At 37.3% G+C, this 19,386-nt stretch overlaps 1 protein-coding gene across 1 annotated transcript; it reads left to right on the forward strand.

Moving 5' to 3' along the window:
- Positions 1-924: 924 nt before the first annotated feature.
- LOC131488660 (olfactory receptor 51J1-like) lies at positions 925-1,878 on the forward strand. The gene has a single exon (XM_058690519.1). The coding sequence runs from the start codon at positions 925-927 to the stop codon at positions 1,876-1,878; it is 954 nt and encodes a 317-aa protein (XP_058546502.1).
- Positions 1,879-19,386: the final 17,508 nt, after the last annotated feature.

A 19,386-nucleotide genomic window follows, 5' to 3' on the forward strand; every position in this document is an offset into this window, starting at 1 on the left:
TTTGCTGCCTTCCTTCCCTGCCTAGAGGAACCTTTCTTGAAAGTCTGTTTAGGTTCCCTGGGTTGTTGTTGCAGTGGAATCATGGGTGTGTCTGAGCCAGAAAGAAGGTCCAATGGAGCAGGTAGGTCATCTTCAAGAACTGTGAGTCAAGAGATTATTTCTATCATCGTGACAGAATTATTTCCATCTATATATTATCATGACAGACTATTTTCATGAGCTTTAAAGTCTGCATACAAATCCATCAGCCTTTGTTCTTGCCTCACTCTGACCTTTACACATGATCCTTTAAGTTGCTTCCTAGTCGTTTTAAAGCACAGAACATCTAAACCCAGTGTGGATCCAGATTCTATTCTTTTTTAGTTAATTTTCGAATCATTTGCTCCAGGCTGTGGTCACTGCCACTTCTTAGCCTTGCTATGAAGCTCAATCATTCATATATCTATATTCATTCAACAGGCATTTCTGGGTGTTTTTATTTACTGTGCTTTTTGCCTTATATCCATATTTATCAAAAATATCTTTGTTCACCACTTCCTGACATTAGTCCACACCTTACCCTGAGATCGCCTCCACACACATGCTTGTCTCACTAGCAGCCAGGGTCAGGCATCTCCACACCAAGACAAGACAGTTGTTTCTCCTTTAGCAGACCCAAGAGGAAGTACAATTTAGAGGGATAATTTTCTATCAGCCTCGAGTTTTTCTCTGATGGAGACTGTAACCCCTTTAATACTGGGAATTTTCTGACGGTGGCCATCTGTCAATTTTCAGGAAGGAGATCATTGGCAACCTAAATCTGTGAGCTTTGTTTTCTTCTTCCCTTCCCTCAGTGTCCAGGGATCTTTCTCCATTATAATGTGACCTCACTAGCTTTTTTCTAATTTTTAAGGTAGCACTGATCCCACAGGATGAGATCTCAACATGAAGAACTCTAATAGCTCTTTGGAGTTCTTACCTACAACGTTCATTCTGATTGGCATCCCAGGGCTGGAGGCAGAGCACCTCTGGATATCCATCCCCTTCTGCCTGATGTACATTATCATCTTCCTTGGGAATGGCACCATCCTTCACGTCATCAGAACAGACACTGCCCTACACCAGCCCATGTACCTCCTTCTTGCCATGTTGGCACTGGCTGAGGTTGGCGTCTCTGCATCTACTCTGCCTACGGTGCTAGGCGTCTTCCTTTTCGGCATCACTGAGATTAGTTTTGATGTATGCCTTTTTCAGATGTTTTTCATCCATTCGTTCTCCATTATGGAGTCAGCTGTGTTACTGGCCATGTCTGTGGACCGATTTGTGGCCATCTATAGCCCACTGCGCTATACAGCCATTCTAACCCTGCCCCGTATCTTTGGCACAGGAGCTGTCATGGGTCTCAAAAGCATTATGCTCATGGCCCCATTGCCCATGCTGTTAAGGCGCCTGCCCTACTGTGGCCACAACGTCCTCTCCCATTCCTATTGCCTCCACCCCAACCTTATCCATCTACCTTGCGGGGACATTTCTATCAACAATATCTATGGGCTTTTCATTGTTACCTCCACTTTTGGGCTGGATTCACTGCTTATTGTCATCTCCTATGGGCTCATACTCCACACTGTACTGAGTATCACCACTGGGGAGGGGCGGAGGAAGGCACTCAACACATGTGGCTCACATATCTGTGCTGTGCTCACTTACTATGTGCCTATGATTGGCTTATCTATGGTGCACCGCTTTGGACACTACGTGTCCCCTTGGCTGCATGCTATGATAGCCAATGCTTATCTCTTCTTCCCACCTGTTGTCAACCCCATTGTCTACAGCATTAAGACCAAGGAGATCCATCGTGGCATTGTCCGAATGTTCTCAGAGAAAAGAGCCAGAGTTTAGACAAAGGACAAAGTAGGAGGGACTTTTTTCTATAATCCCAGGTGGTCCAAGCTTGCATGTTATGCAAATGGTGTTATCTTAAAATACGTTATCTAACAGAAGTTCTACATAATCTAGCAATAAACTGGAGTATCCGTGGGGGTGGACTATGTGTGACAGAACAGTACAAAGGATTGATGTTATTTTTTAAATGTGTTACATGAGGTTTTCCATTACCTTGCCTAGCTGGAGCAGGAATGCAGGAAGGATTGCTAATGAAAGCATGACTCTCCCCACAAGGGAAATGTAATCAGGAGATGGAAGGTGTCCTGGGAAATCTATTGAGATCTCTGTTCTAGGGAATGAGGATGTGAAATGGATTGCATTCTCTTGAGTTGTTCGTACTTGATCTTGATAGCAGGAGGCTACATTAACTAGCTTAAAGGAGGCTTCCAGTACTGGCTCTGACTGGTATTTGATCAACTCACCAAGGCTCCCAGTTGAGAGTGACAAAGATTGCGAATCCTGTTCATTATGTAAAATTCTGAAGATCTGCACCTAGGATGCAGAATCTTTTAAAAAGGCAAGCATCCCCTTTATGTACATTAATTTTTTTGTCTGGTTGATTATTTCTTTGCAGACATTTGAAATAATGTAGAAATTTCACCTATATTTTTAGGAAAAGGAGCTAAGACTTTTGAGATGCAAATGTATACTTTATTATTTTAATCATTTCCCAGAACAACCCTATGAGATATTATTAATGTAAATTTTTTTCACGTGAAAAACTACTGCTTGGTTATAGTGAGCATCTTGCTCAAACCTATGCATCCAAGAGCATCCAAGAGCAGTGGAACCAGTTAGGTTAAACTCCAGAGTGTAAGCTATTAAGCCCATAAATCATACCATCAAGTAAGCAAGAACTGTGTCTCCTCAGACCTTCCTAGTAGTCAGTCAAATAACAATAACTGAGCACATGCAATGGATCAAACACAAATCTAAGCCTAGAGATAAAGTGGTGACCAAAAAAAGACATTTCCCTTTCTACATGGTGCTTAGAAATAATTTTTTTTCTACTTCTGTCTCTGCTCTTCTTTGTAATTTCTGGAACTATGTTTAGAATCAATTAAAAAATAGACCTCGAATACTCCCACATTCAAATAAAGCTTTTGAATATGAATTTTAAAAATTTTATGCCAGTACCATACTGTCTTGATCACTACAGCCTTTTAATATAACTTGAAGTCTGGAATTGCGATGGCTCTACTATTGTTTTTCTTTTTCAAGGTTTCTTTGGCCATTTGGGGTCTTTTGTGGTTCCATACAAATGTTAGGGTTATTTGTTACTAGTTCCATGAAAAATTCTGTTGGTATTTCAATAGGGATCACATTAAATACATAGATTGCTTTTGGTAGTATAGATATTTTAACAATATTTTTCTTCCAATCCATCAGCATGGAATGTCTTTCCATGTCTTTGTGGCATTTTCAATTTCTTTCGTCAGTGTTTTATAGTTTTCAGAGTACAGGTCTTTCACCTCTATGGTTAAGTATTCCTAGGTATTTTATTATTTTTGGTGCAATTGTAAGTGGGATTGCTTTCTTAATTTTTCTTTATGCTGATTTATCATTTGTGTATAGAAATGCAGTAGATTTCTGTACATTGATTTTGTATCCTATGGCCTTACTGAATTCATTTATCACTTCTAGTAGTTTTTTGGTGGGGTCTTTAGGGTTTTCTATATATAATATTGTGTCATCTGCAAATAGTGAAAGTTTTACTTCTTCTTTACCAATCTGGATAGCTTATATGCCTTTTTCTTGTCTGATTACTATTGCTAATATGTAGAGAAAAAGGAACCCTTGTGCACTGTTGGAGGAAATGCAAACTGGTGCAGCCACAGTGGAAGACGGTATGGAGGTTGTCAAAAAATTATGGGGCACCTGCATGGCTCAGTCAGTTAAGCATCTGACTTGATTTTGGCTCAGGCCATGATATCACAGTCGTGAGATCAAACCTCATGTCCAACTCCACGCTGAGCATGGAGCCTGCTTGGTATTCTCTCTCTCCCTCTCTCTGTGTCCCTACCCAGCTCACGCATGCATGCATATGCTCTCTCTCTCTCTTTCTCTCTCTCAAAATAAATAAATAAACATTAAAAAAGAACTGCCCTATGATCCAGGAATTCCGCTACTGGGTATTTATCCAGAGAATACAAAAACACCAAATTGAAGGACTATATGCACCTTTATATTTATTGCAACATCATTTGCAATTGCCAAGTTATGAAAGAAGCCTAAGTGTTCATCAATAAATGAATGGATAAAGAAGATATGAGATACACACACACACACACACACACACACACACATAGAATGGTATGTTATTCAGCCATAAAAAGAATGGTATCTTGCCATTTACAAAAACATGGATAGACAGTATAGACAGTATAATGCTAAGTGAAATAAGCCAGTCAGAGAAAGGCAAATACCATATGATTTCATTCATATGTGGAATTTAAGAAACAAACAAATAAAGGGGAAAAAAGGAGACCAACCATCAAACAGACTCTTAATAATAGAGAACAAACTGATGGTTACCAGAGGGGAGATGGGGGTGGGTGGGTAAAATAGGTGAAGAGGATTAAGGAATGCATTTGTCATGATGAGTGCTGAGTAATGTATATAATTGATGAATTACTATATTGTACACCTGGACCTAATGCAACACTGTATGTTAATTACATTGGGTAATAAATAAATAAATAAATAAATAAATAAATTTAAATGGTTTGATTGCACTGCATTGCAGTGGTACCAAAACAGCCAAAGATTTTTTTGCAAAAGTTAATTCTGTGACTCTAACTCCAGGTTTCCAGACACTATGTTTCTATAGATTCTGACCTCAAGATCGTAAGTTGCCTATAACTATGCCCTAGATTCATAGCCCACTGATGGGTGATTGAACTCTGCAGGCAACTGTGACAGAACTATCAAGAGAAACCAAGCAGCAAACTCACAGGAAACGCCATCCCATAGATTACTAAAGAAGTGAGACAGTGGTAGTTCCCTGAGAGAGAAGAGGAGAAGGGATATCTTTAGAGTGTCTGAGGAAAGACATCCTATAGCTGGAAAGGCACAAGAAGCAATGATGAGGTCAAGTTGTCAGATGGCTTGACATAAAATGAGAATCTTAGGTCTCACTTTCATTCTCTTTATGGGATGGCATGGTGAACCCTCAGACTTCTTAAATATGATCACTCCTATACTTAAGGCTATCAAAGACAGTAAGATTCTAAATGTAGATAGAGTTTTTCAAATCAAGGCTAATTTAATGGATACTTTTCAGAAAGCTCCATCCTACAAAGGACTAGATATATAATGCCCCATTTATAGCTCCTTTCTTTCCAGTCTTTTTCACTCATTTTCCTGTGGTCCAGTCTCAGGGACAACCTGAGGATCAGACAAAATCCTAGAAAATCACACAGTGAAGGGTCTAGAAGTCTCTGGGTGTCTATGCAGTTGAAAAATAAGCAGAGTCTAATAGGAAAGCATCAAATTTGGCTGTATCTTATTCTGACATTATATTCACTATTCTAACTTAAAATTTAGACCTTTGGAAACCACCTTAATTCTTGATTTTGCAAACCAGACAAAATAATGTCATGTCATTATATTAAGCTAGACCTGAAGCTAAATTATGAATCGGAACCCTTGAGAAAATTTCATGACATGTTATGGGCATTTCCACATTCATCAAGTACATGTTCATTTGTTTCAGATTAATACTTCTGCCAAGAACAGTTATAAAAGTTAGAGAAATATTTTGTAAGTGGCTTCAGAGAGCATCCAATGCAACGATATGTAAAAGCCAAGATTCCAAAGACAAAAGGAGCATAGAGAAGTGAGACTGATTTGATGCCATTCTCCCTTAAGAAATTTGTCAATTCAAAAGTGATAGCTGATAAAACCAGATAAGCTTATAGCAATCACAAAGGGGTGGAATGCAGAGGGACAAAAATTGGAACACAAGGATCCCCATGGATAAAAGGGACTGGTAAATACCTGAGGATTTATTTGGATTCCAAAATGTTATACCTTGGAGTAAGGGAAAATTACAAATAGACTAGCCTGGGGAGCCTAGTTGGCTCCCTAGTGGCTCAGTTCATTAAGCATCCAACTCTTGGTTTTGGCTCAGGTCACATGGTCATGGGATCAAGCCCCACATTATGGTCCACACTGAGCATGGAGCCTGCTTAAGATTCAAGATTCTCTCCTCTCTCTCTCTCTCTCTCTCTCTCTCTCTCAATTTCTCTTTCTCTGCCTTCTCCCCTGTTCACACATACTTTCTCTTTCTCTTGAAATAAATAAACATTTTTTAAAAAGAAATATACTAGCCTAACATAGGTTTTTAAAGTCAACTCACACTTAATTTTACTACTCTATAAGAATTAAGGTGACCAACCAACTCAATTTTTCCAGGACTTTCCTGGCTTTATCTTAGAAAGTACCACATTCTGGAAAACCCCTCAGCCAAAAACTGGTATGGTTGATCACTCAAATCAAAACTAAAACTAAATATTCTCTCCAGGAAGATATTAACCAGCATCTTGAATTATGCTCACAATTTGATGGTGTTCATTAAAATTTAACCAGGAATGAAAAATACGATATTGAACAAAAGTCAATAGGAAAAAAAAAGATAAAAAGCAAAAGGATTAGATCCACAGATGATCCAGCTTTAGGAATCAGCATACACAAACATTTAAATAATTTTTATTACTGGGGTGCCTGGGTGGCTCAGTCAACTAAGTGTCTGACTCTTGATTTCAACTCAGGTCATGATCTCACAGTTTGTGAGTTTGAGCTCAACCAGGCTCTACACTAATAGTGCTCTCTCTCTCTCCCTCTCTCTTTCTCTCTCAAAATAAATAAACAAATATTTAAATGATTTTGATTACTATAGCCTACAATTCACATTGCAAAATATAGAATTTAAGCAACAAATTGGAAACTATTAAAAATAAAATGAAATACTAAAATATAACTGACATTAAAGACTGAATGGATGGATTTAATCATGTTAGACACAATTGGAATAAAGAACCAAAACAGGAAGAAAGTAATTCAGATCATATCCAGACTACAGACAATGTTAAGTATCTGGAGCATGAAAGGATAAAGTATAACAAAATAAATAAAAACCTTAAAACACATATGGTATTTGCTGGAAAGCTCAAGTACACAAGGAATTGGAGCCCTAGAAGGAGAGTATCCTGGGGAAAAAACAATATTAGGATATAATAATATACATATTTTCCAAAACTTACACAAAACATGAGCAAAAAATTCAAGAAACACAATAAACTACAAGGAGGAAAAGTACAAAACAACCAATATACCCCTAGCCACTTCAAATTCATACAGTGGAAAAGTAAAAATGAAAGAGAACATGTTAAAATTAAAACAAAGAGAAAAAGCATTGCAAATCAATCTGTCCATTTTTCAATGAAAACAATTAACATCTTCAGGGGAAGGAGTCAACATGGCAGAGGAGTAGGGATACCAGAATTTCCCTCCTCCCTCAAACTCAGCAGTAATGAGATCAGAACACTTGGAATTCCAGGAATCCAGGCTACAGTCTAACAGAAACCTCTCTAGGCACCTACAGAAACAGCTTGGTGGTTCAGAGGTGCATGCTTAGGGATTGGGATAGATAAAAGCAGGTGGCGGTGTAGGCACGGAAGTGTGGGGGGTACCCCTTGGTGAAGAAACGAAAGAGAGGCTGTAGAAGTGTGGGATCATATTTGGATAAGAGAAAAACCTCTCCAGACCACAGTCTGGAAGACAGAGAGACAGTTTCCACTTTGCAAACAGCCTTAGGAGTGAAGATCAGAGATTTCAGGGTGGCTGAACTATCTCCAGACCGGAGGCCAATGCATGTGGGTGCATCTTGTGGGAAGGAGAGCCAACCCCGGACTGGGTAACACTCTCACAGGTGCACTTGAGAGAAAGCCGTCCCCTCCATAAAGTACCATGAGAAGAGGGTTTATCAATGCTCCAAGAACAAAAGACCCTGCAGGTGCCAGGCAGAGGCCCTTTGTTGGCTGGGTGGAGTGGTGCTATTTCGGTCCACAGTGTGGCATCCTCTCACACACGGGATTTTGAATCCCAGGGAGACTGTGGAGTGGGACAAACCAGCCCACCAGCACCCACACTGCTCTGGGAAGGCTGCTTGAACAGCACGGTTTGGGACACTTTGAGGTAGAGATTGAGGGGGAGGGTCACCCTTTTCCTTCCCAACATCAACACAGTGGGGCTTCAGGGAACCGGACAGCGACCTACCAGGGGAGGCAGACCACTTATGCCAAACCTCCCCCCTCAGAGACTAGTAACTGCTCATCTACTGGGGTGAGATTGACACTCACACAACTGGTCATTCACTCTCCACCAACCAGTACAGCCACTGTCTCCAAGGCACCAACAGACCACTGTTCTCAGATTTTGCATGTTACTCTGTTTTTTTAATTTTATTTTTGTTGTTTTTCTTTTTTTTTCTGTTTATTTTTTAATTGCTATTATTTTTTCTTTTATTTTATTTCCTCCTCTTCTCTTTTCTCTTCCTTATCTTTCTACTCTCCTACTTTTTTCTTCCCCCCATGGAGTCAACCTTACAGTTTCATGATGAATTAAGACAAGCTGTAAATGAGGTGAAAAATAAACTAGATTCAGTGACAGCAAGGATGGGCGAAACAGAGGAGAGAATAGGTGAAACAGAAGATAAAATTATGGAAAATGACGAAGAGAAAGGAAATTATTAGACCACGAGGGAAGAATCAGAGACCTAAGTGATTCAATGAAATTAAATAATATTCGTATCTTAGGATTTCCAGAAGAAAGAAAGAAAGGATTATTTGAACAAATTATATGGGAGAACTTCCCTAATCTGGGGAAGCAAACAGGACCCCTTCAGAATAAAGAAAAACAGATCAACGCCACAACATATCATAGTGAATCTGGCAAAATACAAAGATAAAGAAAGAATTCTGAAAGCAGCTAAGGACAAATGGGCCTTGTCCTACAAGGGTAGACACATAAGGGTAGTAGCAAACCTGTCCACTGAAACTTGGCAGGCCAGAAGCCAGTGGCAGGAAATATTCAATGCTTTGAATAGGAAAACTATGCAGCTAAGAAACTTTTATCCAGCAAGGCCATCAGTTAGAATAGAAGGAGAGATAAAGGCTTTCCCAGACAAACAAAAACTAGAGTTCATGACCACTAAACCAGATCTGGAGGACATCCTAAAGGGGGACTGTGTGAGTGGAAAGCAGCAAAATCTACAAAGGACAAGGGACAACACCACAAGCACAAAACTTACAGATAACACAGTAACACTAAATCCATATCTTTCAATAATCACTCTGAATGTAAATGGACTAAATGCCCCAGTCAAAAGACATAGGGTATCAGAATGGATAAAAAACCAAGATCCATCTATATGTTGCCTACACAAGACTCATTTTAGACCTGAGGACACTTACAGATTGAAAGCGAAGGGATGGAGACCATCTACCATGCTACGGATGTCAAAAGAGAGGCAGAGTAGCCATACTTACATCAGACAAACTAGATTTTAAAACAAAGACTGTAACAAGAAATGAAGAAGGTCATTATATCATAATCAAGGGGTATACCCATCCAGAAGAGCTAACAACTGTAAGTGTTCATGCCCCTGATGTGGAATACCCAAATATATGAATCAATCAATCAATCACAAACATAAATAAATGTGTAGACAACAATTCCGTGATTGTAGGGGTCTTTAATACTCCACTTACAACAAAGAGGAGATCATCTAGGCAGAAAATCAGTAAGGAAACAATTGCTCTGAGTGACACATTGGACCAGATGGACTTAACAGATATATTCAGATCTTTTCATCCAAAAGCAACAGAACACATATTCTTCTCAATTGCACATGGAACATTCTCCAAAAACAATTGCAAACTGGGTCACAAAGCAGAATACAAAAGGATTGAGATCATACCATGCATATTTGCAGATCACAATGCTTCGAAATTTGAAATCAACCACAAGAAAAAATTTGGAAAGCCTCCAAGTACATGGAGGTTAAAGAACATCCTACTAAAGAATGAATGTGTCAACCAGGAAATAAAAAAAACTTAAAAAGTATATGGAAGCAAATGAAAGTGAAAACACTACAGTTCAAACCCTTTGGGATGCAGCAAAGGCAGTGCTAAGAGGAAAATACATCACAATCCAGGTCTATCTCAAGAAACAAGAAAAGTAACAAATATAGAATCTAAGCTCAACTTAACTGAACTAGAAACAGAGCAGCAGGAAACCCCAAAGCCAGCAGAAGAAGATAAATAATAAGGATTAGAGCAGGAATAAACAATATAGAATTAAAAAAAAAATAGAATAGACAAATGAATCTAAGAGCTGATTTTTTGAAAGAGTAAACAAAATTGATAAGCTCCTAGCCAAACTTCTCAAAAAGAAAAGAGAGAGGACCCAAACAGAGAAAATCACAAATGAAAGAGGAGAGATCACAACCAACACCACAGAAATATAAACAATTATTAGCAAATAGTATGAAAAATTATATGTCAACAAACTGGATTCGCTGGAAGAAATGGACAAATTCCTGGACACCACACACTATCAAAACTCAAATGGGGAGAAATAGAAAACTTGAACAGACCCATAACCAGTGAAGAAATTGAATTGGTTATCAAAAGTCTCCCAACAAATAAGAGCTCTGGGCCAGATGGCTTCCCAAGGGAATTCTACCAGGCATTTAAATCAGTGCTAGTACTTATTCTTCTCAAGCTATTCCAAAAAAATAGAAATGGAAGGAAAGCTTCTGGACTCATTCTATGAAGCCAGCATTACCTTGATAACCAAATGAGACAAAGAACCCACTGAAAAGGAAAATTACAGGCCAATATAACTGATGAAAATGGAGGTAAAATTTTTTAAAAAGATACTAGCAAATCTAATTCAACAATTTTTAAAAGGATTATTCACCATGATCACATGGGATTCATTCCTGGGCTGCAGGGCTGGTTCAATATTCACAAATCAATCAGTGTGATACACCACATTAATAGAAGAAAGGAGAATAACCATATGATCCTGTCAATAGATGCAGAAGAAGCATTTGACAAAATACAGCATCCTTTCTTAATAAAAACTCTCAATAAAGTCAGGATAGAAGGAACGTACCTCAACATCATAAAAGCCATATATGAAAAGCCCACAACTAGTATCATCCTCAATGGGGAAAAACTGAAAGCTTTCCCCTTGAGATCAGGAACACAACAAGGATGTCCACTCTCACCACTGTTGTTTAACATAGTGTTGGAAGTCCTAGCCTCAGCAATTGGACAACAAAATGAAATAAAATGTATCCAAATTGGCAAACAAGACATCAAACTTTCACTTTTTTGCAGATGACATGATACTCTACATAGAAAACACAAAAGACTCCACCAAAAGTCTGCTAGAACTGATACATGAATTCAGCAAAGGTGCAGGATATAAAATCAATGTACAGAAATCAGTTGCATTTCTACACACTGATAATGAAGCAACAGAAAAAGATATCAAGGAATCAATCCCATTTGCAAATGCACCAAGAACCATAAAATACTTAGGAATAAACCTAACCAAAGAAGTAAAAAATCTGTATGCTGAAAACTATAGAAAACATATGAAGGAAATTGAAGAAGATACCAAAAAATGGAAAAATGTTCCATGCTCATGGAGTGGAAGGACAAATATTGTTAAAATGACAATACTACCCAAAGCAATCTGCACATTCAATGCAATTCCAATCAAAACAGTACCAGCATTCTTCTCAGAGCTAGAACAAACAATCCTACAATTTGTATGGAATCACCAAAGACCCCAAATAGCCAAAGTAATCTTGAAAAAGAAAACCAAAACTGAAGGCATCACAATCCCTGACTTTAGTCTTTACTACAAAGCTGTCATCATCAAGACAGCATGGTATTGGCACAAAAACAGACACCTAGACCAATGGAATAGAATAGAGAACCCAGAATTGTACCCACAAATGTACAGCAAACTAATCTTCGACAAAGCAGGAAAGAGTATCCAATAGAAAAAAGACAGTCTCTTTAACAAATGGTGCTGGGAAAACTGGACAGCAACATGCAGAAGAATGAAACTGGACCAGTTTCTTACACCGTACACAAAAATACATTCAAAATGGATGAGAGACCTAAATCTGAGACAGAAAACCATCAAATCCTAGAAGAGAAAGCAGGCAACAACCTCTGTGACTTTAGCCACAGCAACTTCTTACTTGACACGTCTTCGAAGGCAAGGGAAATAAAAGCGAAAATGAACTATTGGGACTTCATCAAGATAAAAAGTTTCTGCACAGCAAAGGAAACAATCAACAAAACCAAAAGGCAACCAACAGAATGGGAAAGATATTTGCAAATTACATATAGGATAAAGGGTTAGTGTCAAAAATCTATAAAGAACTTACCAAACTCAACACCCAATAAACAAATAATCCAGTGACAAAGTGGGCAGATGACATGAATAGACATTTATCCAAAGAAGACATCCAGATGGCTAACAGCCACATGAAAAGATGCTCAACATCACTCATCATCAGAAAAATATAAATCAAAACAACATTAAGCTACCACTTCACACCAGTCAGAGTGGCTAAAATTAACAACTCAGGCAACAACAGATGTTGGTGAGGGTGTGGAGAAAAAGGAACACTCTTGCATTGTTGGTGGGAATACAAACTGGTACAGTCACTTGGAAAACAGTGTAGAGGTTCCTCAAAAAATTAAAGATTGAATTACCCTACAACCCAGCAATACCACTACCAGGAATTTATCCAAAGGATACAGTAGTGATGATTCATAGGGGCACATGTACCCCAATGTTTACAGCAGTGCTACCAACAATAGCCAAAGTATGGAAAGAGCCCAAATGTCCATCGATGGATGAATGGAGAAAGAAGAGGTAATTTATATATACAATGGAACACTCCTTGGCAATGAAAAATAATGAAACCTTGCCATTTGCAACAATGTGGATGGACCTGGAGGGTATTATGCTAAGTGAAATAAGTCCATCAGAGAAAGACAGATATCGTATGTTTTCACTCATATACGAAACTTGAGAAACTTAACAGAAGACCATGGGGGAAAGGAAAGAAAAAAAAATATATATATATATATATATATATGTGTGTGTGTGTGTGTGTGTGTGTGTGTGTGTGTAGTTACAAACAGAGAGGGAGGCAAACCATAAGAGACTTTTAAATACAGAGAACAAACTAAGGGTGGAAGGGAGTCATGGGGGAGGGGGGAGGAGTGGGTGATGGGCATTGAGGAGGGCACTTGTTGGGATTTGCACTGGGTGTTTTATGTAAGTGATAAATCACAGGAATCTACTCCCGAAGCCAAGAGCACACCATATACACATGTATGTTAGCTAACTTAACAATAAATTATAGAAAAATAAAAAGATAAATAGATAAATAAATACTAAAAATAAAATAAAATAATAACCAGTAACATCTTTTTCTGATCTTCTAACAAAAAACAACAGAAGAAAAAAGACATTGGAGTGATACCTGAAATAAAAAAGATGCCAATATGTATTCTATATAGAGAAATATAATGTCATTCAAAACCAGAAGCCCAAAAATTCAGAGAATCCATCACTAATGCTAATTTTTTTAATTTTTCATTATTTTTATTTATTTATTTATTTTTAAATGTCAATCCCTCTTTTTATGAAATCTCTTTTTTTCCCCCTTTGTCAGAGAGAGCGAGAACCCAAGTGGGGGAGAGGGGCAGAAGGAGAAAGAGAATCTTAAGCAGGTTCCACGATGAGCATGGAGTTCAACACAGACCTCAGTCCTACGACCCTGGGATCATGACCTGAGCTGAAATCAAGAGTAGGACCCTTAACCTACTGAGCCACCCAGGTGCCCCACTAACACTCACTTAAAGGGCAATCATTTGATAAGAGTATGGAGCTACAAGAAGCAATACAGAACAATACCAGAGTAAATGTAAATAAAGACTGATGGTATGAAAAAATATAATATTTTGTATTTTTAAATTAGTAAAAATTCCATACATATCAGCAGAAGGACAGAAGATGGGGAGAGGTAAGTGAAACTAAATTAGTCTTCAGTTCCTGCATGGTCTATTAAGTAGTAAAAATCTAATATAAGTTAGACAATGTATTAATCAGCTCGAGTTGCCATAAATACCACAGACTTAGCTTACACAACAGAAAGTTATTTCTCACAGTTTTGGAAGCTGAGAAGGTCAAGGTAAAGGTGCCAGCAGATTTCGTTCCTGGTAGACTTTTTTCCTGACTTTCAGATAGCCACCTTCTTGCTGATTCCTCACATGGTGGGTAGAGAGAGATCTCTGATCTCTCTTCCTCTTTTCATAAGGACACTAATACCATAATGGGAGCCTCGCTCTCATGACCCCATCTAAACCTAATTACCTCTCAAAGACCCACTTCCTAATACCATCATATTGAGGTTTGGGGACACAAATATTCAATCCATAACACTTGATAAGCAAAATATCTCTCTTTTAATCTCTCTGAAAACCATTCAACCAAAATCTTATATAAATGAAAATATAATAATAAAACAGTAAGTAGTCCAATATAAAGGAAGATATGAGAAAAGAATATGGTAAGTTTGAATACATGGTAAGATGGCAAATTTAAATGCATTCAAATCATTTAATTTATTGAAAATAAATGGATAATACTCCAATTAAAAGCCAAATATTGTCATACAGAACTAAAACTATATGGTCTTTTAAGAGCTCTCTAAAATATAAGGATACAGAAACATTTCAAGTAAAGATATTTAGAAAGATATTCCTTGTAATCGCCAACTAAAAAAAACCTTGTGATAGCCTTACTTAATATCAGATAGAGTAAGCTTCAAGGCAAAGCATTATCAGCAATAAGAGGGGCATTTCATAATGTAAGTAACACGCAAGATGGGTAAAAAGTTTCTAGATTTTGTTGTTGTTGTTTTGGTTTTTTTTTTCAGTATATGAAGTTTATTGTCAAATTGGTTTCCATACAACACCCAACGCTCATCCCAACAGGTGCCCTCCTCAATGCCCATCACCCACCCTTCCTGTCCTCCCACCTCCATCAACCCTCAGTTTATTCTCTGTTTTTAAGAGTCTTATGATTTGGCTCTCTCCCTCCCTAACTTTTTTTTTTCCTTCCCCTCCCCCATGGTCTTCTGTTAAGTTTCTCAGGATCCCCATAAGAGTGAAAACATATGGTATCTGTCTTTCTCTGTATGACTTATTTCACTTAGCATAACACTCTCCAGTCCCATCCACATTGCTACTAAAGGCCATATTTCATTCTTTCTCATTGCCAAGTAGTATTCCATTGTGTATATAAACCACAATTTATTTTTTTTTAACATTTATTTATTTTTGAGACAGAGAGAGACAGAGCATGAACGGGGAAGGGTCAGACAGAGGGAGACACAGAATCTGAAACAGGCTCCAGGCTCTGAGCTGTCAGCACAGAGCCCCACGCGGGGCTCGAACTCACGCGAGATCATGACCTGAGGCAAAGGCAGAGGCTTAACCGACTGAGCCACCCAGGCACCCTTAAACCACAATTTCTTTATATATTTATCAGTTGATGGACATTTAGGCTTTTTCCACAATTTAGCTATTGTTGAGAGTGCTGCTATAAACATTGGGGTCCAAGTGCCCCTATGCATCAGCACTCCTGTATCCCTTGGGTAAATTCCTAGCAGTGCTATTGCTGGGTCATAGGGTTGGTGGGAATGCAAACTGGTGCAGCCACTCTGGAAAGCAGTGTGGAGGTTCCTCAAAAACTAACTGAAATTTAAATAAAAATTTTTTAAAAAGGGGCGCCTGGGTGGCTCAGTCGGTTAAGTGTTCGATTTTGGCTCAGGTCATGATCTCACAATTTGTGGGTTCGAGCCCCGCATCAGGCTCTGTGCTGACAGCTCGGAGCCTGGAGCCTGCTTCGGATTCTGTGTCTCTCTCCCTCTCTACCCCTCCCCTGTTCACACTCTGTCTCTCTCTCTCAAAAATAAATAAACATTAATTTTTTTAATTAAAAAAAAAACTGGAAAACATTACTTAAAACCTTAATCTAATTAACAACTAAAGAAAAAGAAACCAACAACTACTACATACTACACATCCCTTTCAAGTGCGTATGGAACAGCCTACTCAAATTGACCACTGGGGCACAGTAGTGTCTCATTTCTTGATCTGGATTAATGATACAGGATCTATTCATTTTGTGATCATTACTAAGCTATATATGTAAAACATGAGTACTTTTATCTATGAATGTCATATCCTAACAAAATGTGCATAAAAAATGCAGTCTGACACTCTGTGCTTGTGTGGTGAGAAGGACTGAATCTTCTAATTTAACCCAACAGTGATTTTCACAAAATCCACAATTTTGAGTCCTCTCACACAAAATCTCCAGTTTTGAGTCTTATGCCCTTGCTTTCCTGAATTCCAAATGCCTCAAGTTCAGGTAGCTTTCTGAGTTTGAATTGCTAAGTTTCTTGGTCACTTGTTCCTCTGTAGTCAATTAGGTTTTGTATTTCCTTGCTCTATGAAATGTTACTGGCCATCTCCATGCTTTCTAGATTGCATTTTTGAAAACTTTCTCACCTGTTATTGTCTTCCCGGCCATTGTTTCTGTCACTGTGAGTCCGTACTTGTGTTATTATTAATACTTGAAACAATTCTGTTTGCTCAACCTATCTGGTTTCTAGAGTTTATTTACATATATATTTTTTTCCTTTCCTGTCTTCTATCAAGATTTAAAATATTTTAAATATTATTTCCCCTATTTGTATTGGAGTTATAAACTGCACTTTTATTCTATGACTAAAATGTAAACATACATAGTTTACAAAGTCAAAAGTTACTCAAAATGTCTTTCATCTTCAAATAAACAAAGAATTTAGCATTCTTTAAATTACCATTCAATCCCTTCTGATGTTATTTGTCACCGCATTTTAGTGTAAATATTATTGACAATGTTAGACCTCCACACAGTTGAAATATTATTGGCAATGTCAGAGATTCACAAAGTTGAGTTTTCCTATTGAATACATACGTGTGTGTATGTGTGTGTATACATATGTGTATAAATATACATACACATGTGTATATATATATATATATATATATATATATACACTCACTACAAGTCTCTATTTCAGTTTTTCTGGTTTCCCTCCCCAAAGTCAACAAATATTTTCAGTGTATTACATTTTTCTTTAGAAAGGCATTTATGTATAAACAAGAAATTATGTGTGTTTATACTTCTTCCCAGTGAACATTGTGCACTACCCTCTAGCCGATTTTTATATAAGTTTACATCTTTGAGATCATTCATAACCAGGCACAACCATTTGCTTTTACATACACATAATATTTCACTGTGTTGATTCTGATACATTACATGCTATGGGAATTTATTTACTAGTTCCCAGTTGATGAATATCTAGCTTGCTTCCATTTTTTGTTTTCTTATTTATAGTGTAGTGAATAGTCTTGTATATATGTCAATTTGCATACATGTAAATACATTTGTAAGCCAAATTTTTTAAAGTTTTAATTTAAATTTCAGTTAGTTAACATACGGTGCACTATTAATTTCTGGTATAGAGTATAGTGATTCAACACTTCATACAACAGCCAGTACTCAACATGGCAAGTGAACACTCCTTAATCCCTATCCCTCATTTCACCCATCCTCCCACCCATCTCCTCTCTGGTGCCCATCAGTTTGTTCTCTATTGTTAAGCATCTTTTTTGATGAGGGTTTGCCTCCCTCTCTCTGTTTTTTTTCCTTATGATCGTTTGCTTTGTTTCTTAAATTCCACATATGGTGAATCCATAGCGAAATCAAAATGGTATTTTTCTTTCTCTGACTGACTTATTTTTAGAAATGGAATTAAATTGTCAGTAAAAGATTTTGTGTATTTACAATTTTGGTAGATACGGTATTGTCATTTATCTCCATATAAGTCATACCTATTAACTGTCCCATCAGCAATTATGAAAATGTTTCTTTCATCAGACCTTTCTCAACCACTGTATTTTAACCATTTGGGTTTGCTAATATGATGAATAAAAAAAAAATCTCAATTTGATTTCAATTACTTTCTATTATAAGTGAGAGTGAACATCTTTTCATATGATTGGGAAAATTTATATCTCCATTTCTTTGAAATTTGTTTATTTCTTATGTCCATCTCTTACTAGGTCTGAGGTTGGCAACATTTTTCTACAAAATCCAGATAGTAAATATTTTAGGCTTTGTGGGTCATATGCCTTTTTTCAAAACTACTCAACTCTGCCACTGCAGTATGAAGGCAGCCACAGACAACACATAAATAAATGAGCAAGAGTGTATTCCAATAAAACTTTATATATGCATACTAAATTCTGAATTTAGTATAATTTTCACATGCCACAAAATACCATCATCTTTTGTTTTGTTTCAGTCATTTAAAAATGTAAAAACAATTCTTATCTTGTGTGCCCTACAAAAACATACACATTTAATATTCTGTTTTTTGACAATATCTACTAATCTCTTACTATAAGTAATAATGAAGTTGATGAACTTCCCAGTCCACCACCATCTTCTACCTACTCTCTTATTTTAAAGCATTTTATTAGGGAAATGTTCAAATATACTACATTAAAAAAAACATTGAAAAATATTTAAAAAATAAAAAAAGACAACATTATAAAGAACTCCCATGTATTCTTCATTGAACTTCAACTTCAAGGATTATCAGTATTGGGGCACCTGTGTGGCTCAGTCGGTTAAGTGTCCAACTCTTGGTTTTGGCTAAGGTCATGATCTTACGGTTCATGGGTTCAAGCCCCGAATCGGGGTCTGTGCTAACAGCACACAGCTTGCATGAGATTCTCTCTCCTTCTCTCTATCTCTCTCCTGTGCTCTCTCTCTAAAGATAAATAAACTTAAAAAAAAGAAAAAAAGAAAACTTCTTTAGAAAAATTATCAGTATTATCCATATTTTATCAATTTTGACATTTTACCTTCATACTTATTAGTGTTAGTTTAATACTTTACTTTTCAATTTTAAATTATGTCTTTTAAGCCTTAACTACTAAAGATGGAGTAATCATATACTTAATACTGCATCCTAAATGTAACACTACCTTCCCAGCCAAACTGTGTTATTTAATTTCTACATTTTCAGGTTTGTAACTGTATATTCTGCTCTATATTCATGATCTCCTTTTGAGGCAGTGGAAATGTTGTAGAGGTTGATATTCCTTGGAGTGGAGCCAGAATAGATCCTAAAATCCAAGTAGGCCAGATATAGGAGGCATCAAAGCCAAGGCACATTTGCTGAAACACTGTCTTCAGTGGTAGAAAACAAAGGAGGCATTCACAGTGCAT

This window comes from Neofelis nebulosa, chromosome 10 (genome assembly GCF_028018385.1).
Source record: "Neofelis nebulosa isolate mNeoNeb1 chromosome 10, mNeoNeb1.pri, whole genome shotgun sequence".
Taxonomy (NCBI): Eukaryota; Metazoa; Chordata; class Mammalia; order Carnivora; family Felidae; genus Neofelis; species Neofelis nebulosa.